The 25,731-nt window shown below is 51.8% G+C and overlaps 11 protein-coding genes across 11 annotated transcripts; 5 read left to right on the plus strand and 6 right to left on the minus strand.

Annotated features, from left to right (window-relative positions):
* Positions 1-159: 159 nt before the first annotated feature.
* CLUP02_04418 (uncharacterized protein) lies at positions 160-897 on the plus strand (the record flags this gene model as incomplete). The annotated part of the gene is made up of 1 exon (XM_049283430.1): positions 160-897. The coding sequence occupies one exon, from the start codon at positions 160-162 to the stop codon at positions 895-897; it is 738 nt and encodes a 245-aa protein (XP_049140573.1).
* A 2,164-nt stretch (positions 898-3,061) lies between these two features.
* Positions 3,062-4,689, minus strand: CLUP02_04419 (uncharacterized protein; the record flags this gene model as incomplete). The annotated part of the gene is made up of 3 exons (XM_049283431.1): positions 3,062-3,490; positions 3,577-3,852; positions 4,477-4,689. 3 exons carry the CDS (start codon positions 4,687-4,689, stop codon positions 3,062-3,064), a joined length of 918 nt encoding a protein of 305 aa, XP_049140574.1.
* A 78-nt stretch (positions 4,690-4,767) lies between these two features.
* Positions 4,768-6,412, minus strand: CLUP02_04420 (uncharacterized protein; the record flags this gene model as incomplete). The annotated part of the gene is made up of 6 exons (XM_049283432.1): positions 4,768-4,953; positions 5,120-5,253; positions 5,309-5,406; positions 5,462-5,553; positions 5,615-5,954; positions 6,015-6,412. The coding sequence occupies 6 exons, from the start codon at positions 6,410-6,412 to the stop codon at positions 4,768-4,770; spliced, it is 1,248 nt and encodes a 415-aa protein (XP_049140575.1).
* Positions 6,413-8,380: 1,968 nt separating this feature from the next.
* CLUP02_04421 (uncharacterized protein) lies at positions 8,381-9,290 on the plus strand (the record flags this gene model as incomplete). Its single annotated transcript, XM_049283433.1, has 3 exons — positions 8,381-8,527; positions 8,635-8,937; positions 9,096-9,290. The coding sequence occupies 3 exons, from the start codon at positions 8,381-8,383 to the stop codon at positions 9,288-9,290; spliced, it is 645 nt and encodes a 214-aa protein (XP_049140576.1).
* A 409-nt stretch (positions 9,291-9,699) lies between these two features.
* Positions 9,700-12,228, minus strand: CLUP02_04422 (uncharacterized protein; the record flags this gene model as incomplete). Its single annotated transcript, XM_049283434.1, has 15 exons — positions 9,700-9,733; positions 9,911-9,985; positions 10,046-10,260; positions 10,353-10,420; positions 10,476-10,507; positions 10,600-10,620; positions 10,698-10,819; positions 10,870-10,951; positions 11,165-11,220; positions 11,280-11,366; positions 11,418-11,541; positions 11,602-11,627; positions 11,690-12,031; positions 12,094-12,144; positions 12,220-12,228. The coding sequence occupies 15 exons, from the start codon at positions 12,226-12,228 to the stop codon at positions 9,700-9,702; spliced, it is 1,344 nt and encodes a 447-aa protein (XP_049140577.1).
* Positions 12,229-12,633: 405 nt separating this feature from the next.
* On the plus strand, positions 12,634-13,226 carry CLUP02_04423 (GATA zinc finger; the record flags this gene model as incomplete). Its single annotated transcript, XM_049283435.1, has 2 exons — positions 12,634-12,828; positions 12,912-13,226. The coding sequence occupies 2 exons, from the start codon at positions 12,634-12,636 to the stop codon at positions 13,224-13,226; spliced, it is 510 nt and encodes a 169-aa protein (XP_049140578.1).
* Positions 13,227-14,530: 1,304 nt separating this feature from the next.
* Positions 14,531-16,387, plus strand: CLUP02_04424 (phytochrome B; the record flags this gene model as incomplete). The annotated part of the gene is made up of 1 exon (XM_049283436.1): positions 14,531-16,387. The coding sequence occupies one exon, from the start codon at positions 14,531-14,533 to the stop codon at positions 16,385-16,387; it is 1,857 nt and encodes a 618-aa protein (XP_049140579.1).
* A 681-nt stretch (positions 16,388-17,068) lies between these two features.
* On the plus strand, positions 17,069-18,846 carry CLUP02_04425 (uncharacterized protein; the record flags this gene model as incomplete). The annotated part of the gene is made up of 3 exons (XM_049283437.1): positions 17,069-17,357; positions 17,464-18,188; positions 18,247-18,846. The coding sequence occupies 3 exons, from the start codon at positions 17,069-17,071 to the stop codon at positions 18,844-18,846; spliced, it is 1,614 nt and encodes a 537-aa protein (XP_049140580.1).
* A 189-nt stretch (positions 18,847-19,035) lies between these two features.
* CLUP02_04426 (aldo/keto reductase) lies at positions 19,036-22,012 on the minus strand (the record flags this gene model as incomplete). Its single annotated transcript, XM_049283438.1, has 5 exons — positions 19,036-19,826; positions 19,966-20,217; positions 20,413-20,429; positions 20,617-21,601; positions 21,670-22,012. 5 exons carry the CDS (start codon positions 22,010-22,012, stop codon positions 19,036-19,038), a joined length of 2,388 nt encoding a protein of 795 aa, XP_049140581.1.
* Positions 22,013-22,253: 241 nt separating this feature from the next.
* CLUP02_04427 (uncharacterized protein) lies at positions 22,254-22,517 on the minus strand (the record flags this gene model as incomplete). Its single annotated transcript, XM_049283439.1, has 1 exon — positions 22,254-22,517. A coding segment is annotated over one exon (264 nt), but the record flags the coding sequence as incomplete, so codon positions are not given.
* A 722-nt stretch (positions 22,518-23,239) lies between these two features.
* On the minus strand, positions 23,240-24,620 carry CLUP02_04428 (uncharacterized protein; the record flags this gene model as incomplete). The annotated part of the gene is made up of 2 exons (XM_049283440.1): positions 23,240-24,546; positions 24,608-24,620. 2 exons carry the CDS (start codon positions 24,618-24,620, stop codon positions 23,240-23,242), a joined length of 1,320 nt encoding a protein of 439 aa, XP_049140583.1.
* Positions 24,621-25,731: the final 1,111 nt, after the last annotated feature.

Consider the following 25,731-nt stretch of genomic DNA (forward strand, 5'->3'; position numbering starts at 1 on the left):
GATCTTTTAAGACCCTGCCCAAGCAATTCCCTTCCATCAATTCATTGTCTTCCCATCCTCTTACGTTTCTTCACATCCTCCTCCTGGCAATTTTCCTTCCAAACCTCCAACAATCACCACTTATCCACACCTTTCCTGTATCAACAAAGACTGACAAAGATGGCCTCCAAGGAGGGCAATACCGCCACCGTCCTCGAGACAATCCCCGAGGACCCTGCCCCCAAGCGCACCACCCGAAAGAAACTCCCAGACTCGAAGCCCTCGAAGCCCTCGAAGCCCTCGCCCGAGGAACCCTCCCCCGAGAAGAAGAAGCCAGCCGCCCGCAAGGCCGCCTCCAAGAAGACCACTACAGCCGCTGCCTCCCGCAAGCCCAAGCCGGCCTGCAAGAAACCCATCATGGGACCCGGCCGCCCCAAGGGAAGCAAGAACAAGGCGGTCAAGAAGAACAAGCCCCCCGCGAAGCGCAACAAAAACGCCAAGCGCACCACGGCCCACGACCTCCTCGCCGCCATCCAGGACGACGAGATCCCCACCAACGCGCAGGTCAAGGCCGACTACGGCTTCTCGCGCTGCTACATCACCCTCGACCAGAGCAAGCTCTACAACGTCTACCGCACCGTCCTCGAGGACTTTGAGGTCAAGCCTGAGGAGCTCCACGAGTGGCTTCACCACGAGGATGGTCTGAAGAATGTGGCCGCGGAGATCAAGGCCAAGTTTGAGGTCTTGCTTGGTCCGGAGGATTACCAGGGTGATTACAAGTGGTTCCTTGAGAACCAGTACATCTGGGACCCCGAGGATCTTGCCAGCGAGGCTAAGGCTGCGCGCGCTGCGAAGGAGTTGAAGGAGTACTACGATGCTCGTAAGCGACCTGGTGACGACTTTGACTGGTACTCTTGAATGCTCGACGAGACTGGCAAGATAATCCCCTCGATATGATGAGGGCAATTGCTCGACATTAGCATTATGAGGTTTACACAGATGTGAGTAGCTTACCCTTCCCCATCAACGAGAGCTCGAGCTGACCATTGCAGTGCCTTTTGCTACCTGATGGGACAAACCATACACCATCACCACCTTGTTCTCTGCGATACCCTCGGATGCTTGCTTCGATATGGCGTATCGAGCTTGGAAACGGAAGTGCAATGGCTGGGTTTGGATGCGGCAGGTCTTGCCATACAGTTGTACTTGGAGATAGAGAACCGGTCGCCTTGATAGTACTGCACCCACTGACATTGACATGCTGTTAATAGAGATGGCCCTGACATAAGATTTCTTCCCTTTTGCAAAATTTGAAGTGATCACGATGCACTTTACACAGAATACTGCTTTTTCAATGGAAGGCGCCTTATAATTTTTGCTTTGTTCCTTCCTTATCTTCTCCCCCGTATGTCCGTCTTGAGGAAGGAAGTTGGGACCGGCTCCTTCCCACGGTTGACGTTGGCAGCTTCACTTACATAAGCCCCCACCATCCGCGTCCCTCCTTCGCCTCCCCCCATCAACTTCATCGCCAAGTCATCCAGACCACCACGATTTCGCGAGCGACAACGGCCAATTGAGAAGGCCATCATATTCAATACCAAAAATCATATGTAATCACCTGGTAGCGCATACAAGATTCAGCGTCGGCCTCAATGGCATCGACCCCCACCACGTCCTACGCACTGTGCTCGACGCCCCTCCTTGCCCCTGCATCGAACGCCCTCTCGAAAGCGGCCGACCTCGACGCCAAACAACCATTCGTTATACTATCATTACAAATGCGCAGGCCTCAACCCGCGGCCAGTTTTGGTACGCTCATCTCCGCTTGCTCTGCGCCAAGGATAATCACCTCCCCGCGATAACTGGCAACAAGCGCAATGTAGCTGTAAGTCATGGCACATTGGTGGAATCAACGTGGTATCAATTCGTTAGGCAGATCCATAGAATTCAATGAAAAATAATCTTACCTGGCTTCGCCACCTCATTTCTTCATCCAATCCTTCCGCGGCGAGTAATACCACATGTAGTGGTTTTTTTCCGGCTTTATAGGCGCAAAAGATCGACCTTAACGGGATCACGCTTTCAAGGGAAATTATATAATACGGTATACTTTTTAACTATATAATATGCGCAATATACCCTAAGTACGCGCTTAATATAATATAGTAATTTTAATATAAAAACCGCTATATAATTCGGGATAAGTAAGCTACCCTCTTTAGCTACTTATTAATAATAAGCTAAGTAATATACTTATATAGTAGCGCTAGCTAAAAAGGTCGACGGTAGAGGTTAGCCGTAATAGTTAGCTATAATAATTAGTTATAATAGTTAGAGGCGGCCCTTAACCGTAGAGGTTCTAAACTTTAATAATAACGTAAAGGTTTCTAAAGAAAGGGCTAAATAAGTTAATATTTACTACTCTTTAGAGCTTATAAAAATTCTTTCTATTCTTATCGCTTTTAATATTACCTAAAGCTACTTTCTATTTAAACTAAATAAATTTACTAAATAAATTTACTAAATAAATTTACTAAATAAACTTATTAATATATAAACTACTACTTTAATAAGAACCTACTTTACTCTTAGTATATAATTAGTAATTAGTAGGCTAAAGATGCTTATTAATAAGTCTGCCCCTCTCGGGCTAGGTGCCCTTAGCTAGCTTAACGCTATAGCTATCGTAGCTAACGTAAGTATATTTAAGAATTAATAAAGTACCTTTTAGTAATATAGAATTTAGCTAAGTAATAGTACAAACGCTATAAATAGCTAGGCCGGTATAGACGTTAAGATCTAGTATATTAATACCGGCTTAGAAATTATATTTTATAGAGTTAGAAATCCTTTTAATACGGGCTATATTATAGACGTAAGGGAATATATAAGGGGCCCCCTAACCCTTAACGAAAAGGAGTATATAATGCGGGATCTAGCTGCCTATGCGGGCTAGTACTAGGAGGTCTTATATACGTTAGAGTGGGTATAGCTCGCCCTCTAGACGGCTGGAATCACGCGGGGGAAGGTCGGGAGTTAATGAAAGGAAGACAACGGTCGAGTCGGTTGACTGCTGTTTTGATTAGTAGTTAGGTATGGAGCGCAATATACCCAGTTTTCCCCAATACGTAATACACGGTACGGCCCCGGCGGATTGCTCCGTCGGGGGGGAGCGATACCACATGTCCGCGATCTTCTGCCGCCATTCCCAGCTCGAGTACAACTTCCTCCAATTATCGGGCTCAAGGCGCCGCTCACACGTCAAAGGATACTCCTCCTCCTCCTCCTCCTCCGGACCCAATAGCCACTTTTCCAGAAACCCCTTCGGCTCCGTCACAGCCCTCACACGCGCCAACGACCTAACAATCTCAAGCTCCCACTCCATCGCAGACTCGATCTCCAGGGTACGCATGCCAGCCCACTCTGGCGGAGCATCAAACTGCCCCAAAAACTCCTCATCTTCATCCGAGAACTTGAAGACGGGCACATCCTCCTGCAGCGCGGCACCGGGCTCGAGACCGAAGATCCAGATGTGCGCCATCAACCACATCATCAGGACTCTGGGACTTTGCCTAGGTTATTCTCAAAGTGCATCACGATGTTGCGGCCGAGGTGGCTCTGTGCCAGCCAGCCCTCGATCTCGCGCGGGGTGAAGTCGAGGTCGATGAGGAGGGTCTGGTAGATGCGGAGGAGATTGAAGGCTTGGTCGCGGGACTGGCAACGAGTGAAGAACCAGATCTGCATGGCGGGCAGGTCTTGGGGAGTCTGCGGGAGTTCAGTCAGTGTCATTGCTCTTCGAAGAAAGCTGGTTGTGGGCTTGGCTTGCTCCTCGTTGGAATAAGTCTGGCTCTTCTCGTTCTCCATAGTGTAGCTCTTTTTTGGAAGTTTCTTTCGGTGTTAGTTGGCTTCTATCGGGTATTGGGTGTGATGTAGCGCTGTGTTTGTTTTGTTGTTGGTACCAACACGTAGGTGTGTGTGCTTGTACTAGATGGTGATCTTAACTACTTGAGGATGGGATGGAGCGCTTACATAGATTCTTGAGGCCGAAGCTTTTTCAGAGCAACAGGTGCCCTCAAGCCTTGTCCCATGCAAGATCTCAAACAATTCATTGTCAATCAAAATAGCTACTTCGTCCTTCATTGGTACAAACGCCGCTGGCTTTGATGGTCCGAGGTACACAGTGACTATCTAGCAAAGAGCCACCAGAGGAACAAGGACTGTGGTGACTGAATGGTATTGTTGATTCGTTTTCGACGGGCAACTCTCAAAGACTATCTAAACTGTCACAAGCCTCCTTGCTAAGGCCGAGGCACAATTCTCTGTATCTCAATCAACCGCAAATCAGTGTACGCCCATGTTTCCATCTCAATTGGCGACCCATCAAGTGTATCTCTCTGCCATGTCGGCTTACTTGCGAGGAAAGACATGGACCTTCTGTGCAGCACGTACACATCAGTAACAAATCTGCAAGAACCGGTAGGGAAGTAAAAAGCTTACCACACCAGGCATACTCTGCATAGCGCGGGCGATCTCGCTAAGGGGCACGCCATTGAAGCCATCAGGGCAGAAGATGGCGTGGCCAGCCGCGGGAGGTCCATCTGGGTCCACGTTGGGCACCGAGCTGAAGCGCGTGCCGCGAACGGTGCGGACATACTCGCCCTTCGCCTCGAGCGCCTCCTTCTTGTGGCGGAGACGGGTCTGACCCTCCATGAAGACAGGGATGCGAGCCAAGTATCAATCGTCGTCAACGGGACCGGCGACAGCACCGTGGGTCGGTCGCAAGTCTTCTCACGACAATGTCCTTGAACAGGATCTCGGTGGTGGGCTGGTGGGGTTGACTTCGGCCATGGTGTTGTTGGTGTTTGGGGTTGTTTGCTGTCCATTGGCTAGCCAGTAATGAAATAGCAAGTCAAAGTTGAGCGAAGAGGAGAGCGAACCTTTTCTGGTGCGAAATTTTTGTAATGATGGCAGATGCTAAGAGAAGTTAATGTTAGGGATGAGTTGGTGGAAAGAAGGCAAATAAGTAGCTGATGCGAGAGGGGGAGAATTGGAGGTAATGGTTCTCGAATTCACCCAAGTGAAGCTTGTTGAGAGACGAAGAAGTTCTTTGAGTTCAAATGGACAGCATGAATCCCATGACCCTTGTCGTCTCGATCCTTTGTCCAGCAAACGGATAGATTGAAGGTCTGGCAGTATATGCAGCGAGCCGTTTGTCGCCAGCATTCAGCACCATGGCCCCGTAGGTAGCAAACCAGAGAGTTGAGCGCGGAAAGCCTGCAGATGCAATCAGAAACGATAGTTATAGATGATTCAGCCTCTTATCACATACCTTTATGGGCGTCTTCCCTTTGGAGAGCTGCCTGATATTGACTTTGTAAGACATGCACGAAACCTGCGCATGGGGAACTGTATCGCTGTGGGAAGTCTCTAACACTTGTTTAGTACTCATAATTACTTGAGGTCTGTCCCTCAGAGTAAGCACGCCGATATCTCTTGCCACTGTACACTTGAGTATTTCTGATAGATATCTTGCACGGGTATTTCATTCTTGAGACTGATATCGTTTGCGTTATCCTGACGTAGTGTCACCACGCGAGGGATCATTACTTGGGGAGTCGCCGCTTGTATTGCCGACACTCAAGGTGTCGCTCGAGACCCCGTCCATTGCTTGATCTTCTTGTTCCACCGAACGTATGGCTTCTCGTACGCGAGCTGCCATGTAGTCAATGGTGTGCCCGGTCCACCAACTTTCTCGATCTCGGTCCCAGCCATTCAGGATCTGACAGGACACCCGTGACATCTTGGCGCACTCCCGGACGAGATCGGTATGGACTGTCATGGCATATCCCATTCTGCTGTCCTCAGGTATGATGACCCAGATATTATGGCGAAACCACCAGATGTATACATCTTTGGTCAAAAGGCGAACCTCGGCAAAGTACTGCTTGATCATCTCGGCGAGTAGTGACTTGCCCCTGGCAATCATCCATCCCTAGATAACAACGCTGTCGAGGTCGAAGAAACAGCCAAGGCACTTGTATGTCGCCCAAAGGAGGCGTTCCTCTTGTTTATTGCCATATTGGCAAAGATCGAACCCGAAGTCTTGTCGTGTTTGCGGATCAGTGGGAGGCTCGCAGGTACCGGCTCTGAGGGACTCGGCGAGGTAACGGTGGGTATTCAGTCGTTTGTTCTGCGCGGGGCAAAGGGCCATGTAGTTGGCAGCATCAATATTGTGGGCTTTTGCCCTCTGACACTTGGAGCTGCAAAACCAGTTGGATTGACACTCGTTGCAGTGGTGCGCGAGTGTGGGTTCTTTGCAGTATATGCACCGCCGGTTGCCAGTATGGACAGGACTTTGTGTTGATTCCACTGCCGTTCGTGTTATTCGTTCGGACTCGAGACTGGCAAGATGGGATAGGGCAAAGAGAGACATCGTTATTAAATGTTGAATCTAATGTGTCGTATGGTTTGATATTGATTCGATGTCGTTCGCAAGCAAGGTCTATCGGAGGAGAGGTTTGTTCGGGTCGATGACTCGAAATAGGGGTAGATGGAAGACCTGTAGAAGGAGGAAGGAACGCGTCAGCAACGAATGCAAGAAATAATGGAAGGAAGGAAGGAGGTCGACCGAACTGCTACTGCCATGGTTCTATTCGGCGAGAACCTTCGACCCGGCCACAAGGAAGGACTGGACATCTCTAGTCTTTCCCTGATGCTATGCCTACCGTTTCTGCCTCCTGGAATCGTGAGCCTCCTCACGTGATCCAATACATTGCGTTTTTCTCGTCAATTACTGGGAACTCGCTACGAACTGCGCGCCGTGCCATCAGCTCCCTCGCGGGCAACGGTGTGAACTAGACTTCAGGTCCTCATTCATGCGGAGTATTATCTTCTCACACTCCCCGATGGCCTTGGAAGTGGGCTGGTTCTGTCGCTCAGTTGATCCAGACGCAACATGTCACGAGATATGGATGTGGTTAATACTACCCACATTGAGTGGGCCCGCTTTTTGTGACAGCTGGGCTCATAACTGTCACAAAAAGCGGGCCCACTCCATGTGGGCAGCATTAACCACATCCATATCTCATGACATACCCCCCAGACGCCTAGAGCCGTTATCCGTATAATAGGCGTCTATACTACGCTTTAGCCCTATAGATAGTAGCCTTAGCCCCATAGGTAATAAATTAGTTAGAAAAACCTCTACCTATACGGAGACTCGAACGGCCGCCTCTCGTTTTTTAGGTATACGACCTATAGATAATGCGGTACTTAACCATTATAGTAATAGCGGATAGGAGCTGGGCTCATAACTGTCACAAAAAGCGGGCCCACTCAATGTGGGCAGCATTAACCACATCCATATCTCGTGACACAACACCACATGACTGTATGCCTCACCTCGAACGGCGCCGCCTTACTCGGGCGTTAGAGGCCACAAACAGGCCGACGGGAGAAAAGACACATTCAACACTTTGGAAAATCGTCTGGAAAGTGGCTAGGGATTCCCTCAACATCAGAGCCCCAGGAAATGCTTCAAATTTGGCCACTATTCTGTAAAGTCCAATTACGGAATCCCTCCACGCAACCGCCACCCGGGGGCTGCAGAGACACGGCACCGAAACGGACATCACCGCCTCGCCCTGATCTTTGGGAACGAGGTTGACTGTACGCGTCGCCCAAAAAATTATTCGCCATCGGATTTGACCGTAGATCGAGAAGTGAAAAGCGATGCAAATTCCCATTCTCTGTGATGCTCAGTCGGTGGCGATAGATGCACATCGAGTTCTCTGGCGACGGATCGAAAACTCTACGTTTCCCATGTCTCCAACATAGCAACATGCAAGTTACGGATGCAGAAAGGTCCGTTTTGGATCAACATTGCGCCCTTGCAGCAGCCACGTTCTGCATGGGTTCGAACGTCGTCCAATCAATCTCTCTGCTTTACCTCACTTCAGTTCCACAAAACCTTCCGTCCAGCATCTGGGCCGTGCCTGCTTGCCGTGTTATCAAAGTTGGTGGCTTTTTCACCGTTTTACTTTACAAAACTGGGGATCTGACTGCACCGTTGGAGAGGGCGTGGAACCGTAAACGCAAAGCAAAGTGTAAAACGGAGTGTTGGGCGGTCCCGTGCTTTCCCCTCTTTTCAACGCTCGATTTTCCTTTATAAACGAAGAAGGCCCCATCCCCTCATTTTCGATCCCTCTCACAATTCTCGATCTCTACAACATTCTGCCTCCTCCACCCATCGACGTCACCCACAGACTTCCTTTCCATTCCCAAAACTGGCAGCAGCCCCGCTCTTACGTTCACGACAATTGGTCCGTCCGACTTTTGACGGATTCCAGTCCGTTTCCCAAACCGGCCGAGCCCGTTCCAAATTCCATCTTCCAGAGAGTCAATGGCCCGGACCCCGGCAGATCTTGTCGCGCCCATGCCGGCCCTGACTTGGCGACGCCGTCCCAGCGAGAATGAGTGCAGCAACGCCAACGAACCACTAGCGCCCATGTCCCTGAACCATCTCAAGGCCAGCGAAATCATTCAGAGAGTGCGTTCTGCCCACCCGATGCGATTGCCAAAATTCGATCCTCATAATGGGATTTTCGAAAAAACATGTCCATCATGTGCTGACAAACCCCCTCTTGATGTACACAGGTCCATGGCGATGCAAACAACCTGCTTCGCAATATCCAGGGCTTGCTCCGATATAGCATGGCACCCGCGCTTGAGGGCGGCCGCCTGGTGACTGGAGTCTTGCTCGGCAACCCAAAGCTGCTACACGCGCAGAAGATTTCCCAGCACATTACCGGAGACATGGCGGAGTTGGTGGCCATCTCTCAGAAGTCAAAGGAGACGACCTTGCGAATGAGACGCCCCAGCCACCTGCGCAAGGTCCGCCGCAAACAACATGGGCAAGCCGAGCATGCTGCTGCTGCCGGGAACCATCACTCAAATGCAGTAAGTTACCGCAACTTCATCGAATGTTCCTTATATCTCTCCGGGCAGACGACGTCCGTGTCTTATTCTCATTCCAACATTCGTCTTACAAGCCTGGTTCACAATGGAAGCTCGGTGAGGTTTAGCTACACTGAACGTTCACTTACACTGAGGCACAGTTACAGAACATGTCCGATCCCTCCGTCTGCCACAACTGCCACACCACCTGTACACCACAGTGGCGTAGTGGACCCGCGGGGCCGCGTACCCTCTGCAATGTCTGCGGCCTGATTTATGCCATGAGGCAGCGGAAGCAAGGGCTCAGGCACAGCAACCGTGTCTCGGCGTCTTCCTCAATGTCGTTTTCTTCTTGAGCCTGTGCTGAGTCTGATTTACCGCTTTCATCACTTGTTTGCCATGATTGTTACAATTAGAGTACGGATACCCTCAGTTGCGCTCACGATTACCTTATGATACCACTTTTGTTCGAATCGGATTGGCGTTCATCGATGCTTGCTAGAGTTATGGGACTGCAAAACTGGAAGTTTGGATCAATGGTTTTTGGGTAGCCGTGGGTCAGGGATCTTGGGTGTCTGGGCTTTGGCTGGGGAGTCTGGGATTGGAGTTCGGTTGTGTGTCCTTTTGTATCCTTCCTAGTCATAAGATTGACTCAACGATTGGGGGTCCGTCGGCGCGAAAACGTTACTCTCACGGTTGTTCCTAGACAGGTTGCTCATGTGATGAGACTTCGACGCTAAAAGAGGCTTGCCCAGTGTGCGTGATTTAGTTGATGAAGTAGAGTGATAGGAACACTGGCCTCCGTCAATGATCAGTTGTTGTTTTTGTTATTGTTGTCATCCGTATTCGTAACTCCAATAGCTTCAAGACGTTCCTTCCGTGCCTCCCGAACGGTAGGTAGAGCCGTATCTCACTGACCTCATCGTGCCTACCAACCCCTGATGAAAACTCCGCTCATGCTGTCTACCACCTCTACATGATGTTAAAGGCCTCTGACACACTACTGTATTCCATCAGCTGCTTCTGGAATTGCATTGGTTCCTCTATCAATCTTGAGGTCATGTTTGTAAAGAAGTTTTGTAAAATTCAGGAAATGCTACAGATACATCACTGAAGTTTCAACGCGGATTGCACTTTCATCCGTCTGCCTCCAACAAACACGACAACAAACATTACTGCTTCCTTGATTATGCTATTGAACAGAAGATGGAGCATGAAGTTTTTTGAAATGTTTCTTTTTCCAAGGACCTTGACGATAGGAAATCCTGTATCGTGGCATCTTTTCAACTGGAAGGTAATCAAAACTGCTGGCAGCAACATCTTCTTCTACATCAATCAGAAAAGAATGGTGCTCATCTTGTGCCTCTTTTCTTTGACCCTTCTGTTCATAGCCTGAGTCCTATGATGCACTGAGTTACGATCCCAGCAAAGTGGAGAGAATAGCAAGGTGTAGTCCTTGGCACTTCTTGAACCAAGGCACCTAAGCCTGTGAGGCATCACATCATTGGTATTGTTTCTCTTCAGGACGAAAACTTGTCAACTGGCATAGGGTCCAAGCTGCTGTAACTTTTGTCTAGTGTGGCCATAGGACAAGATGTGTCACGATGTCAATCATCTCCAAAAAACTTGGATACTCTGGCCCACTGAACCAAAAGACGCCCTCACTTCAGGACAGACTGGGTTCCTCTGAATCATCAAGCAGAGATATACTTACAGAAATCGCCATGTTAGTAGTGCCCGATATAGATTTAGTCTCTGTTTACTGCATGATGTTACATGTCAGCAAGTAAAGGAAGAGATTGCTCAAGGTTCTTCTCTTCGGGCTTGGTCTACGTGATCCTCTTTCGCTGGGAAATGCGACGAGAACGAAGCCGGGGCCACTGTGCTACACAGGAGGGGTTGTGAAAAGGGGGGGATGGGGAAGGCAAACCAAACCAAATCAAACCACCCTTCTCCCTCGTTCTTCTCATCCCACTTGTCCCACTGATACCGCCTTACCAAATACAGATGTTCTCTCCTGCAACACCACTTTACGGACCATTATAGTCCAAGTGAAGTGGCAAACCGCGACAGATTGGATGGAGTAGAGGGTGGGCAAAGGAAAGTGGACAGCGCAAAGCTTTCATCCCCTTCTCCCTCATTCTTTCTCTGTGCTCACCGTATCACCCACCTAAATCCTGGCCCAGGAAAGCGTATTCTGTCCATTGTGATAAACTTCGTAAGCTAATACAAGGTGTTACGGGGCACCATGTTGCAAACTTCCTCCTCTGGCTGACACGTTGCCCACTGTGTCACGAAGTGAGGAGCAACCTGACATTGCCAATCCCAGTCAGGGACTCTTTTACCGCACTAAGAGGTCCGTTTTCGCTACCGGCAAGAGGGCCTAGACCCCTAGTGACGCAACAGCGCAGCAGAGGGTCAAGGGACCAGCTCTGGTGTCAGAAAAATTGAGGGGAAAAGGGCGAATGGAAGAGATTAAACACCGAGCCGGAGAGAATTCCGCCAATGGGACTCTGTAATTTGGCCCTGGAGACACTTCCTATTGGTCTTTCAAAGCCCGTCTCAGTTGCGGAAGGAGGGAAAACGGAAGACGGCCTGGGCCTGGGCCTAGGGCACAAGCTTCCCAGTTTCTAGAGAGGCAGTCCCTTGCAAGTCTTTGCGCCCAACTCTGGAAGACCGACGGATGAGTCCATCTGCAGGAATAACAGTGTGAACTCCCAGGAGCTTTGTGAGAGTCTACCTGCCGTGTACATACAGCAACAGGCGGTGTCCATGACACCTTTGCCGGACACAAATGTGGCACTCGAGAATTGTACCGACTCAGCTGTGTATCGTGAGTTTGTAAAACTAAGCCAAACTCCGCGCCATAGAGATCAATATGGGGTTGAAGTATTGGAAAGTAGTCTGATGCTCCCAACACAAACCTCAGGACTGTGTGGAAATTCCCTGATCTTTTATCTTGAAATGTTGCTGGGAATTTCTTGGAGCGGCGTCGCCGAATCCTCTGTATAACATTGTTAGATTGTGCATAAACAGTAACCACTGTAGTAGATTGTGCATTGTCGGACGACCCAGAGTGAAGGACGGGTGCTAGCCGCTGTACACTGCACAGTAAACTTGAGTAAAGTACATCGAGTACGTACCTCACTGCCTAAAGACCCTGATTGCTTGAGACAGCCCAGTTTTTGGACCCTTGGACCCCTTCTTACCCTTTCCAGGTTGTTAGTTTGTTGGAGAGAGGGGAAAAGATGCGGTGCCTGCCCATACGGAATTACGGATACATACGGATAGCATGCGCGCTAATTTGTCAGTTTCTCAATTAAGCAGGGTTCTAAGAACGGTCCGTCATAACTGTGGCCTTCGTTATTACGGTGGTGGATGGGAGGAACTGCGCTGTTCTCGAAGTCGCCCCCGAGGGAATCGAATTTCGATAAAACTGTCGTACCTCAGCACATCCGATCCCTCAGCCAAATACCCGATCCTGTCGCTCTTTTCCATCCAACTTTCGCATCGCACGATTAATCAGAATTCGCTTGGGCCTTGTTCAATTTGCCATCCTGTCCCCATGCAGTTTCCCGACCGGTTTCTTCGATTTCTTCGATTTCTTCGATTCCTGTGATCGCAAACCCGGAATCTCGATCCTCGAAACCTCGATCCCCAACACATCGACATTCCCATCCATATCCCATCGACTTTTCCATGGTTTCCGTCAAACCTGATGCGCAGCTGAACCACAAACGGCCCAAGCTCGGGTTGCAGATGTCGGCGGAGGCGGAGGGGGAGGCGGCGGCGAATGCATTCGCGTCCGATGCAGCGCCGGACGATGCCGATGCCCACTCGCCGCTACCGCCAATATCCTTTGACCAGATCAAGGCGACGGAGATGATACAAAGAGTGAGTCGAATTTGTTGACGATGTCGGTTCATCCCTTGTCGTTCTCGATCGGTGCAAGTGGCGACTTACACGGAGGGTCCTAGATTCACAACGATGCGAGACAGTTGCTCCAAAACATTCAGGGTTTGGTCGATGGCGCCTGTTCAAAAGGCGGCTGCGAGTGCGGCGATTGCTCTAGAGAGACGACGAGCAATAACTCGAGAATACTAGCTGCGCAGAGTTTATCAGAGGTCATCGCCAGCAACCTAGATGATCTGGCGCTGCTGTCCTACAGAAGCACCACAGATGCAGATCGGCAACAGTCTGTGAGCCCCAGAGCGACCAGGAAAAGGCGCTCTTCCACCGTGGCGGCGTTTGATCGCACTTCAAAAGTGGTAGGCTCCTTTTTCCCTCAGTAATCCCTTCCAATCCGTCAACAGATGTCATGAACTAAATTATCGCGATAATAGAAGCGTGTGATGGACGACTCCCTTTGCTGCCACTCCTGCCAGGCAACGAGCACGCCGCAATGGAGGGACGGACCCGACGGTCGGTGGACACTCTGTAATGTTTGTGGACTATTATATGCGCATCATTTACGCAAGAACGCTTCCATTGCACGTCCACAAACCCAAGAGACGATGGGGAGACACATTTAGCGGTGCGATTGTTGGGAGGCAAACATGGCAGTGGGCGGCGTAAGGGAGCAGTGCATTCACGACATTTAAGCGAGGCGTTCTAGGAGTATGCGCTGAGCGGGAGAATTCTTCGTTGAAGCATCTCTTTTTGTTTTTATTTATTTCCTCCATACCCGAAGAGACTTGAACTTCATAATGATGATTCTTCTTGAACGGTCTGATAGCGGCGATACGCCTTGTCCCGGAATGCGTGAACCCACTCAACCGTGCAGCCCGGCTTGTGCTGTTCCACCATATTAAACGGGATTTCGACGAACCATTCACAGTTTCTTTCGGCCCAAATACGGCCATTAGGTAATTTTGGAATAAACGGGCTCTCGGGGTCTAGAATCCAGAAAACTGAGCAGTGACGTCAGAAGCCGCCAATCATCCGGTCATTCTGGACGGGCAGTCGCGAATAACAACGGGGGGAAGGCGGGACGGGAACTGGGAAGGCGCAAGACGCAGAAATAAGATTGTCAGGCTACGTACTCCGTACATTTCCCGAAATGGCTACGGCCACGTGTGGGCGAACTTCTCTCGATTCGACTCGATTGAAGTTCGATTGACATGTCGCAGGCAAATGTTTGTACATCGGCTTCAATGTGTGTTGAGATCCGCCACTCGCTTCCTGTCAGTTCTTTCGACCTCTTCAATCCTCACGAATAACGCTTTGAACGGCGCCAAGCGCATTTGCTAGAAACGGGCCAGCGCTCATGACTCGGCTTATTCCCGTGGGCAGAAGGAAAGAAGATTTTGCCACGGTCGTTTTCCAGAACGGTCGCTGATGTTGAGTGATATTCTTCACGAAGCATCAACGTCTGTCAGTGCTTACATGTACTATTAGGTATTATTGCAGGCCTGGCTACACCGATGCAAGCTAAACCAGACGAACATATCACTCGCAGACCTTGTGTTCTTTGCAATTATCGCTCGTACTTCCTGACGCCATCTTTCAATCCGGCATTCATTTACACGCGGTCCATCGGCATCATATGTGGCGGATAAGCTAGAGATACGGCACAGTCTAGTCGTTCGGGGCGGCTATGGCTCAGCCTGCACGCCCAATCGACGACGATGTCCAAATACACCAACATCTCGATAACATCCTCGAGCCCGCGTCCAACACTATACAACACTTTGGCTTCTTGGTTACACTCATCGTGAACGAGGACAATGCCAGCCGTCTCGTGGTCAACTGCGCGAGCGACAATTCGGCCACATTTACAGGTTATTCCCCGGATGACCTGTTCGGACTCGAAGACTTTGGCAGCATCTTGGAGCGAGACGATGTGAGAACCTTGATGGCTCGGCTTGGTTTGCTCAGAGAAGAGAAATCCGATGTAGGAGCTACAGGTGGCCGTGCTGTTTTCAACCTGTCGATTATCCCCAAACATGGCGAAGCTACAAGATTTTGGTGCTCCATGCACCTTACTAGGGACTCTCCAGGCCCCGAAACGATCGTTTGCGAATTCGAGCCACACGAGGATGGCTCTGCCACCCCAGTGGGTCAACGAAGTTACACGAGAGACGTTGTGACGAAAACCCCTCGAATGTTTAGGAGAGTCGGAAAAGATAGTGTGGAGTTGAGCACTATGCAGGCAATTGGGATCATGTCAGAGATACAGGCATCCTTCGCCGCCATAGCAGGTCTCGCGGCGGTCCCCGAAACCATCGTGGCTGCAGTGGAAGAGGTCACGGGGTTCGATAGAGTCGTTTTGTATCGCATCGACGAGTTCATGGCTATAACGATACTCGACACCTCCGACAGGGAATGGCGGGGCTCGCAGCGATGCATTCATTTCACGAGGCCCTCCCGCGCCGGCAACGTTAACCATCAGTCGCCTTTCCCGAGTCACCTCAGGATTCTACACGATAGCGATGCTAGTCCTGCGAGACTCGTCTGGAAAAGTGCGGGATCCCATCAGCACGGATCTATCCACCTGGACCGATCCTACCTCAACAGAGCTTCGCCAACTTTCTTTGAAGAGCTCGCGGCCGAGGACTACAAAGCTCGCTCCTTCTTGACCATTCCAATCAACGCCTTTGGTAAGCGATGGGGGCTGGTAGTCTGCTACGGGTATAGTCCCGAAGGAACACCACTACCCATTTCCAAACGCCAAATGTGCGAGTTCATTGGCAGTACATCTGGGGTCGCGATCGAAAGACTGTCATACGCTTCTATGCTGGGTCATGTTGAGTCGTCACAAGCTCGAGGCGATTCGATCCGATATCCCAACGAGAGCACCGCAGCGTCACAGGACCTCTTGCGCCTCTTTGGCGCCGATTTTGCGTTGACGTCTACCAGAGGAGAGATTGGCAGACTTGGAGAGCCTAGCAAAGAGTTGTACCAAGAGGCAACGGCGATTGTGCGGTGTATCCAACCATACCGAAGTGAATCTGTCATCATTTCGACAGACGTGGCGGCTGAACTGCCTGATTTGGAGATCGCTGCAAGTGCTCGTACCATATCCGGGTTGCTCTGGGCGCCGCTGTCCACATCTAGTGGTGACTTTGTTGTCTTTTTCCGATTCAAGCAACCTACGTCACCCGTTGCGCGCGATGGCGCATCATCACTTCTTGAGAGTGATCCTCAATCTGCTACCCAGTCAGCCCTTCAATGGTCTGACAGGCAAGTACGCATGGCCACTGCTCTCGGCTCACTTGGCCGCCAGCTACCACTCTCACAACTGCCCAAGGAGAGTACCTCCGTGACTATTCAGTCAGTGCTCTCGCTCGCTAGAATCGAGCCTCATGTGTACAGTGCCGTGGGCTCCATAGTTGAGAGTCTCGATGATACGTTGCAGAATCTCGGAGAACAACATGCTGCGTACAACAATGTTAATCAAGCGTACTTCTCATCTAGAGCGCTTGAGTACTTGCTCAACGATCTTCGTTGCTAGCACCCTAATGTAAATCTTCAACTATAGAACGAGTCTCAAGAGTCAATCGGCCAGTACTTAGTACCTGGCATCCTCATAGCACTGACTGTCTTGGGCCAAGGCAGTCGTGTGCGCGAAGCAACATGAATGATGCTCTTGATTTATGCGAACTCGAGCCATGATACTTCAATGCTCTTTGGAACTTGACAGCATCTCACCCCTCATTGAAGCTATGAGACGTAGATATGATGATCCCGGAGCCCACTCCGACGGGCGTTGCTCCGACGGGATCTGGTCCGGCGGCATTCACTCCGGTGAATTCCACTTGCGGTGGCAGGCAAGCTCTCGGCGCGGAGACGCAGCGTTCCGTTGACCTCTGCATTAGGTAATTTGCCCAAAGTGGGCCGCCTCCTGCCTAGGTACAAGTGAACGGTTGGTAAAAGCGGACCCGGCGTTCAGACCACCTCAGTGCTTGGACCATCTCTTCGAAGATACGTACCGGCCATCGATGAGCTCATCCCCATTCCGATACACCAAAGACACTATGCCTGATTCGTCGGGTGACTCCAAGCTCCAGCTCCAGCTCCAAGCTTCAAGCTCCAAGCTCCTTCACTCCCTGTCCCTCATTCCCTCGACATCTTTCCGGACCCCCTCATCCAATTGGCAACGGTCCCTCGCTGGTAAGCAGACGAAAACGGGAAGATGCCGTCCAACACACAATCCGAAGATGCCGCGGAACGGCCCCTCTTGGCAGACCCCCATCATGAGTACGGCGGCACCGATGGGCCTGAACCTCCGGTCCTCATCGCTGAGGAGCGCGGGGCCGGTACCTTTTCCAAGAACCTCGGCGCCGTCGAGGCGTTTGCCATTGTCATCAGCATGGTCATTGGTAGCGGCGTGTTCACCTCTCCGGGTTCCATCGACACAAATGTCCCGTCTCCCGGAGCTGCGCTCATAGTTTGGCTTGTTGGTGGTGTCCTGGCGTGGACTGGTGCGAGTACCATGGCTGAGCTGGGGACGGCGATCCCTGGTGAAGGCGAGTTCAACCCCCTTTGACGAGTCTCTGTGTGGTACGATAGCGCTGACGATGTGAACAGGCGGTGTCCAGCCCTTCCTGCAGCACATCTATGGCGATGTCTTTGGCTTCCTTGCCGCCTGGACCTGGATCGTGGCCGTCATGCCAGCCACCCTCGCCATCCTCAGCATCGTATTCGTCGAGAGTATCTACTCCGCCGGCGGGGTGACCGACCAGGCCGGGGCTCTCCCGCACAAATTGTTCTCGATTCTGATTCTCGTCGTTATGAACGGCGCCAACTCCATCAGCACCAAGGCGAGCACTCGCTTGAACAACTTGTTTGTCGTGACTAAGTTTACCAGTATCTTTGCCGTGGTGCTTGCCGGCATCGTCGTCGTCATCCTTCAAGTATCGGACCACGACCGTGATGTTGGCGGACGGGACTGGTTCAATAAGCCCTGGTTCGGGAACCGCAAGACGTCTTTGCCGGATGGCGGCGAGCTGGACTGGAACAAGGTTGGGACGTGGGATATGCTTGGCTACTACTCTGCTGCGCTCTACGGTGCTCTGTGGGCGTACTCTGGCTGGGACAAGGTACGTCGTTCGTCCTGGTATCTACTAGTGGGTGCATCTAACATTGTCAAGGCCGTCTACGTCTCTGCTGAGCTTCAGCAGCCGGCACGCCAGCTCCCTCTGGCCATCAACACTGCCGTACCGACCATCATTCTATGCTTCATCGCGGCCAATGCAGCCTACTATATCCTTCTCCCCTGGAATGTGGTTGCCTCGACCGACAGCGTGGCAGTCGTAAGTCATGCCCACCAACCTCCTCAATTTACTCCTTTCCCGTGCTCACAATAGCTAGACCGCCATCAACCGCCTCCTCGGCCCCGCCTTCGGCATCGTCGCTGCAGTCCTCATCTGCCTCGTTGTTGCCGGCTCCCTCCTCGGCAACTCCTTCGTCGCGGGCCGTATGACCGTCGCAGCATCAAACTTCAACTGGCTACCCAAGTTCCTCGGCTTCGTAGGCCGTGTGGGATTCAAGTCGGAGGAGAGCTCGCCAGCCGATTCGTCCGCCGATGCTTCGTCTGGGCCTGCGCACGCGAGATCCGACGCACCACTCAACGCGCTCTTGCTATCGACGATTCTCTCGGCGCTGTACATTCTGTTTGGCAACTTCCGAGCCCTTTTGACCTTCAACGGTCTAGGCGAGTACACGTTCTTCTTTTTGACAGTCCTTGGTGCCGTCATTTTACGCGTTCGAGAGCCGAAGCTGCGTAGACCATACAAGCCATTTGTACTGATCCCCATTGTGTTTGCGGTGGTCAGTGGATTTGTGGTTGTCAGAGGCGCTATCTTTGCTCCTGTGCAGGCGCTCATCTTGATCGTGCTGTGGATTGTTGGGCTTGGGTTTTACTGGGCTAGGAGGAAGTATTATGCCCATTGCAATAGGGCCGACCACTGATTAAGCAACTAGAACGATGTGTTTCATCGATGGAGGTGGCACATATCAATAGCTAGCAAATTGGACTTATGTATCTACTTGCGAGAGACACAAGAAAGACACGTGCGATGATTACATCTTGGAGACTAGGCTAGATGACACTAGATAGCCCTTATTCGTTTCAATATTCTAGTTTTCCCGAGCTGTTGCTTAAAGCTCCTCGCTCGTGGGCTCGTTTCTGCCAGGATCATCCAAATCAGCAAATAGCTTGACACCCCACTTGGCACCCGGGTTACTCAAGCGGTGCTTCTTATCCTGCTTAGCAATCTCCTTCAACTCCTCCTCGGTGAACTCGATCTCGAGCGCCTTGCGGTTCGAGATGATGTGCGAGTCCTTTGTGCTCTTGGGAATCACGCTCGTGCCCCGTTGGATACCCCACGCCAGCACGGCCTGGAAGACGGAAACGCCCTTCTTGGCGGCGACGTCGACCCAGAACTTGTCCTGGTAGATGGCGGGCAGATCGTCGCTGTACGTCGGGTTCGTGTTGGCGAGCGGGGAGTAGGCGATGACCTCGATGCCCTTTTCCTTGTGCCAGTCTACGAACTCTTGTTGTTGGAGGTACGGGTGGGTTTCGAACTCGTGGGCGTAGGGCTTGATCTCCGCCGCCTTCAAGATTGTCTCGACGTCGGCCTTGGCAAAGTTGGAGAGGCCAATGTGGCGGGTTAAGTTTGCTTTGACGAAGCCTTCGAGGGTCTTCCAGGTGTCGACGAGCGTGGTTTCGCGGTCGAGGGCGTTGTTGGGGTCGTCGGGGATGAAGGCGACGGGCCAGTGGATCAGATAGAGGTCGAGGTAGTCTACGCCCAGGTCCGAGATGGACTTCTTGATGGCGGCTGCGGCGCGGTCGGCGCGGTGGTCGGTGTTCCAGAGCTTGGAGGTGACCCAGACATCTTTGCGGGCAACGCCGGAGGAGGCGAGGCCTTTGCCGGTTTGGTCTTCGTTTCCTGGGGTGGGTCGTCAGTTTGCGGGACGATGGATCTCGATGAAAGTGGTTTGAAGTGAGAGATGCGGATGACTCGTGTGAGTTATTTGACTCGCGTGAGCATGTGAGGAAGGGCATGTGAGTTACGAGATGGAACTTACGGTAGATGAGAGCGGCGTCAATATGGTTGTAGCCTACCTCGCCCACGGCAAAGGCAACGGCGTCGGCGACCTTGCTCTTGTCGGACAGCCATGTTCCCAGGCCCAGAGGAGGGATCTTGTCGAGGCCAGAGAGAGAAGCTTGGGCCAGGCCTGCGCCGGCGGCGGCGGCGACTAGTGTCTTGAGGTACACCATAGTGAAGCTATTCAGAAATCTGCTTCCCACTGTGATTTCCAGTCCACAGTATTTGGATGCTGTTCACAGGTTGATGAACAATGGCCGGGACAGCTCAATTCATGAGAACCGCGGTCTTTTGGCAGAATTTCTCTTTCCCCTCTTCGCTTTGAAATCGCATCATCCCGGTTCCTATCCGCTTAACCAGCCCCCCCGGTCTCTCTTTTATCAGTGGAGGTGGTTGCCGGCATGACATCATCCATCTCCTCACTTACACCACCCGCGCACCGGGCTCCCATTGACACACGCAACGTCGCAGCCGAAGCACGTCAATCCTCAATGATTTGCTATCGGCGATCTCAAAGTTCTGGGATGGGAAAGATCCGGGAGATATATTGTCAATTGGTATCAAGAATTGTGCCATCAAGAGAAAAAGCTAAGTAACAAGAATGAAGCGTCTAACAAATCATATCACCAACCAAAAGAGCCAGCCGATACCGGTGGCTACCAGCGGTGAAATCAGCAGCACCGCTTCAAAGCGAGGTGTTCCCGAAGAGGAAGGTGACTTGGTCGCTGCCTCCACATTGCTCTTCGCCTTTGATTTTGAGGATGCCCCCGCTCCGCTGTCGGCATCGGCCTCGGATTCGGTCCCGGCATCGGCATCGGTGGCCCCAATCCCGGCCCCGGCACCAGATGCACTGCTTCCCGACGACAGCACCACTTCCGCGTCCTGCGCCCCAGCCGCCGGCGCCGGTGCTGCCACCGGAGCTGCTGCTACTGCTGGCCCTCCCAACGCCGCCGCAACAGCCGTATACGCTGGCTTGGGCTTCATATCCTTATCGAACAAGCACGCGTCCCCGGCCCCCGAAAACGTGGACGGGATCCAGCTGTACTTATCCGTAAACTCCCATACCACGATGCCGACGCACTTTGCGTTGTCCACGCACGTCTTGACGACGGTGCCGTAGTCTTTGGCCTGCTGCTGTATCGCGGCATCATCGGCAGGCAACTTATCATGCCGTACATCCAACTCCGTAAGCGCAACCTCCAGCCCCAGATCCGTGAAGCGCGTCATGACTTTGTTCAGCGTATCCTGCGACGGCGTCTTGCCGACTTGAAAATGCGACTGGAACCCGATGCCGTCGATCTTCACGTTTGCGGCTTTGAGATCCTGCACGATCTTGACGGCGCCGTCCGTCTTGTTGGAGTTGAACTCGAGGCTGAAGTCGTTGTAGTACAGCTTCGCGGCCGGGTCGGCTGCCGCGGCGGCCTTGAAGGAGATGGGGATGAAGTCTGCGCCGAGCGTGCGGGAGAAGACGCTGTCGCGGAGAGTGCCGTTGTCGGCGAGGGCTTCGTTGACGACGTCCCATGAGTAGCAGGCGCCTTTGTAGTGCGTTACCACGTTGGAGATGTGTGCTTGGATTACGGGGGTGAGGTTTTCTGGGGTCCAGGTGCCCGTTGAGACTGTGGTCTTTGGTCAGTATTGAGTTCGAGGTTCGAGGCTTTAAGCTCAAGGACGAGCCTGAACGCACCGAATTGTGGAAGTTGAGAGTGCCATGTCAACGCATGACATCTCATCATCTGCTTATTCGCCTGCGCGACGGCCCTCACGGAATCCGGATTCGTGAACTGGAACTCATTCTGCGTCTTCTCCGTCGCGTCCCATTTCTGGCTGTTCTCCGGCACCACGAGGCCGAACTCGCCCGTCTTGTTCAGGACCGCCATGTACGCCGCATCGTTGAAGAGGTTCGTGTCCGTCGCCGTGCCGAAGAAGAGCTTCCCTGACTTCACAGCTAACTCGTGAAGGCCTTGAGCCGATACGGAGGCTGCTCCTCCCCATGCTGAGAGGATAAGCCAGCTTGTGAGTCTCGCCATCTTTTTCTTTCTTTGAAAATCGCCCGCCTGATGATGGAAGCTCGTGAGGGAAATGCGTTATGCGCGTAAAAGCGCCAAGCCTGCGATGAGTAGAAGATGGGATGGAAGGAATGAGAGCGCAGAGGGAGAGGCCCAGGGGGGAGAGAAGGGAAAGATGTCATTCGATGTAACGACTTTCATGCGGGCACAGACTGGCCCATATATCAGTGGGCAAAGAGAGAGTCTGCTTGTCTGCTATACCCTAACTCTCTTCTTCGTCCTCCAATAGCCCAATTCGCATTACACTTTCAGGAGCTTCCCGCATGATCATGTGGGAAGCGGCAAAGGGCTCTGGATCGGATGTTTGGGTGCCGTACCGGGATGAGGCCGATGAGATTTCCGCCAGAAGAGGGGTTGGCAACTTGGTGTTGGTTCCGGTTGGAGGGGCCGTTTGGCGGCCTTTGAGGTGCTTCACTTGGGGTTTCAGAGTCGTCCGAACCGTACTTTCATCATCGGCGGTGGGGGGCCGTTGGGCGCACTTTTTCAAAAAGAGCACTCATCCTAGGTTGGTGAGAGTCAGGGATGGTCTTGCATGAAGGCACAGCCTAAAGTCAATTAACCCACCTCTTCAACTGGCAACACCCCTAAAGTGAGGCTCCGAGACGAGGCTTAGTGGCGGGGCAGCAGCGAGAAAATGGTTGTTGGCAAGTTGATGTGTTGTACAAAGAGGGGCACACCGCACGTACGACGCACATACGCACACACGGAGAACTCCAGTACAACGTCATTTGTTGTCAGCCTCGACAGGGCTGTTGCTTCTTATGTATTCTTGAAGCTGGGCTTGAGGATGGACTACAAGATGGCTTGTACGTCCGCGCTTGGAGAATTGGGAGCAAAGCATGTACTCTTCAGATGATTGACTCGGTCGGACTGCCCGAAGGAAAGGTCCGATGCTGAATTGTCAGAGTCAATTCACAAAGCTAGTGCCCGCTCGTCTTGAAGGATTTCTCATTTCCTATCGAAAGTCTAATCGCAGATACTGGCACTTCAGGGGCCGAGGGATTGAGTTCTGACGCGCTTCTTCACGAAAGTAGAGAGCATGCTACGGAGCTTCATCAATCACTTCTACACGTCTGTATAATCAACTACTAATCTAACATTGAACAGATGTTCCTGCCATCTGTGAATGTCGCGAGAAAATGCTTCATACCCTCTAATATAGTTTTACACAATTTCTTACACCGTGTCTTACACAATCTCAAAGTACTCGAGCTCATCCTCATCGGTCGGCCACATCTCACCGCCCATCGCACCAGCAAACACTGTTGGTCCTACTATCGTATACCTTCCGATCTCACCTTTACAAGGCCGCAATATGAACGGATGATCCATCCCAGCGAGAAGGCAAACGTCATCACCCTCCCGAACGCCAACAACTCCAAATCCAGCCCTCCTGTCAAGTGTGTAGAACAAACGTCCTAGCCGGAGTTCGACTCGGCACTGGCACCCGCGCCGCGAGTCCCACTTGACGAGTGATGAGACGACTGACATACCTCGTACCGCCTTGTTGGAAGATGACGATGATGATGTGGATGTTGAAGTTGACGTTGATGACATGGATGTCGACCATTCATGCTTCTTTGGCCCTTGGATGATCCACCACAGCAACTCGTAGAGACTGCGGCCCATAGCGTCGAGCTTGGGTCCTGCCCAGATGGTGCTCGTAACGCTCCTCATGAAATCGCCGAGTACATCTAAATACGGGCTTTCGCAGACGTGCGGAAAGGGACGCTTCTCCTCACACTCTTCGTCTTTGTCTGCCATCATCTTGTCATGGTCATGGCATCTTCCCTCAGAGCACTGGCTCTTGGTAGGAAATTTGTCGCTCACAAAACTCCCTACTTTCCCTACACGTGCCCCTCGAAGAGTAAGTCTCCTCCCGTCGCCAGAGAACGCGAAATACGACTTGGCGCCGGCAGAAGCTGCGCAAAGACTGGTATAGTAGTACTTATACGACCCCCTCACCTCAGAATCCGTAGTCGCAAAGTCGACTGTCCACGACGGCATGGTCTCCCACGCAACACCGGCCGTCGTCTTCTTCCGGTTAGAAAAGTACAGTACCCGCAAGCTATCCTCCTCTTCAACCATAAGCCTCGTTGCGTCCCGAAAGACCTCTCCGACAGGTTTCCGGTAGTCCACCGTCATTTTGCCGAGCACACCTGGGGACAGTGCCCGTAGCGCAAAGATCTTATCTCGCGGCTCTGAGGCTTGCATTGTAAGGACGCGACGAAGTTGGTTCGTTGCTGCGCGGAACGGCCGTGTCGTTGCCATTGCTTGCCATTCGTAGAGGTCCACATGTAGGTCCATGCCCTGCTGACTTGGTACGCTCTCATCTTTTGGTGCCACTGCGAGGAGACGGGCAAGGCTTGAGAAGACGAAGAGTCGGGAGTCACGGCAGAGGACGGCGGAGTTCTTGTGGGCGAATTCTTGGAGCGTCCATACCCGTGTCCAGTAGGGTGATAGTCTCAAGTGATGTAGCGTATCATTGTTGCAAACTTTTTCTTGATTAGAGGTCGATGAGAAAATTTGATGATCAGGATATGTGCGGCATCGTACCTTTCAGAGCCATTCTGGCAGCTAAGCTCTTTAGTCCTTCATTACGCCCGCGATCATACCCCAGACGTGGGAACAAGGCCAGAGGCTTCGAACATGCCAGACTGCCCCAAGTTGCCGGTGCATGATCCTCTCCAAGCCAAACGACTACAGTTTTTGCGCGCTGGTAGATCTCGGCCATCATGGCCACTTGAGCATTGCGTTCATCGTCGGATGTTTGGACGATGCAGATGGCGTCTATCCAGACACTCAAGCTACGGCGGTTCTTCGATTTTCGCTGAAGGGATCGACGCAACAACCTCAGTGCTGCAGCGCAATTAGGAGTTATTAACAATTGTTTAGTGGATGATCCAGAGGTTCGTATTGTGAGCGGTTCGCACGGCTCTTCTCCGCCCCAAGTATAAGATAGCGCAACGTATGAGGGCGGGCAGTCCACGTTCGCTTCTACAAGGCAGCAGCTGAGAGGTTCTTGAAAAGATTCTCTCTTCGCGCTTCTTTGGAGCACTACTAGTCGAATTGATCGTGAGGTAGACAGGTGGTCAAGTTTGAATTGGTCGGAGATCTCCATGCTCAAGGAAGGAAGTCCGAAGAGGTCTAACGACCTTGACAATAGTTCATACACAAGTAGCAGAAAAATTACGCTTTTACCAGTTTCATTTAAGCGAAAGTCGTGATCATCATAGGTAATGAGGGCCGATGTTGAGCCAAGTGAGTAAGCACTAGCAGGGGCAAAGGAGTGGCCGATGCATGATTGTCGGTAGAATGTACATGATAGGAAGGCAGCCAGGTATGCAATTGGGCTGAGCAAAAGACGTTTTCAGCCGCTATTTCAAGACAGCCAATGTTATGGCGCTCACTCTCTTCATAGGGTAGCCAGAAATATGGTCAGTTGTCAGCTCCAGCATGTGGTGCTACAGATAACGTGTGTCGTTGGATATGGTAAGAATCTCCAACGATGTCTTAGTTGCGAAGCCCTGCAGAATTCCGGATAATGCAACACCGCACGAACATCAGTCGCCAGTGACTTGTGATGGAGCGCACGCAGAGATGGCAAGCGAAACACTGGCTGAAATGTGGATTGAAGAGCTGGGATAAACCTCACAAGCGAGAGCTCTCGGCCGCTGCCC

Source organism: Colletotrichum lupini, chromosome 2, assembly GCF_023278565.1.
Source record: "Colletotrichum lupini chromosome 2, complete sequence".
Classification (NCBI taxonomy): Eukaryota; Fungi; Ascomycota; class Sordariomycetes; order Glomerellales; family Glomerellaceae; genus Colletotrichum; species Colletotrichum lupini.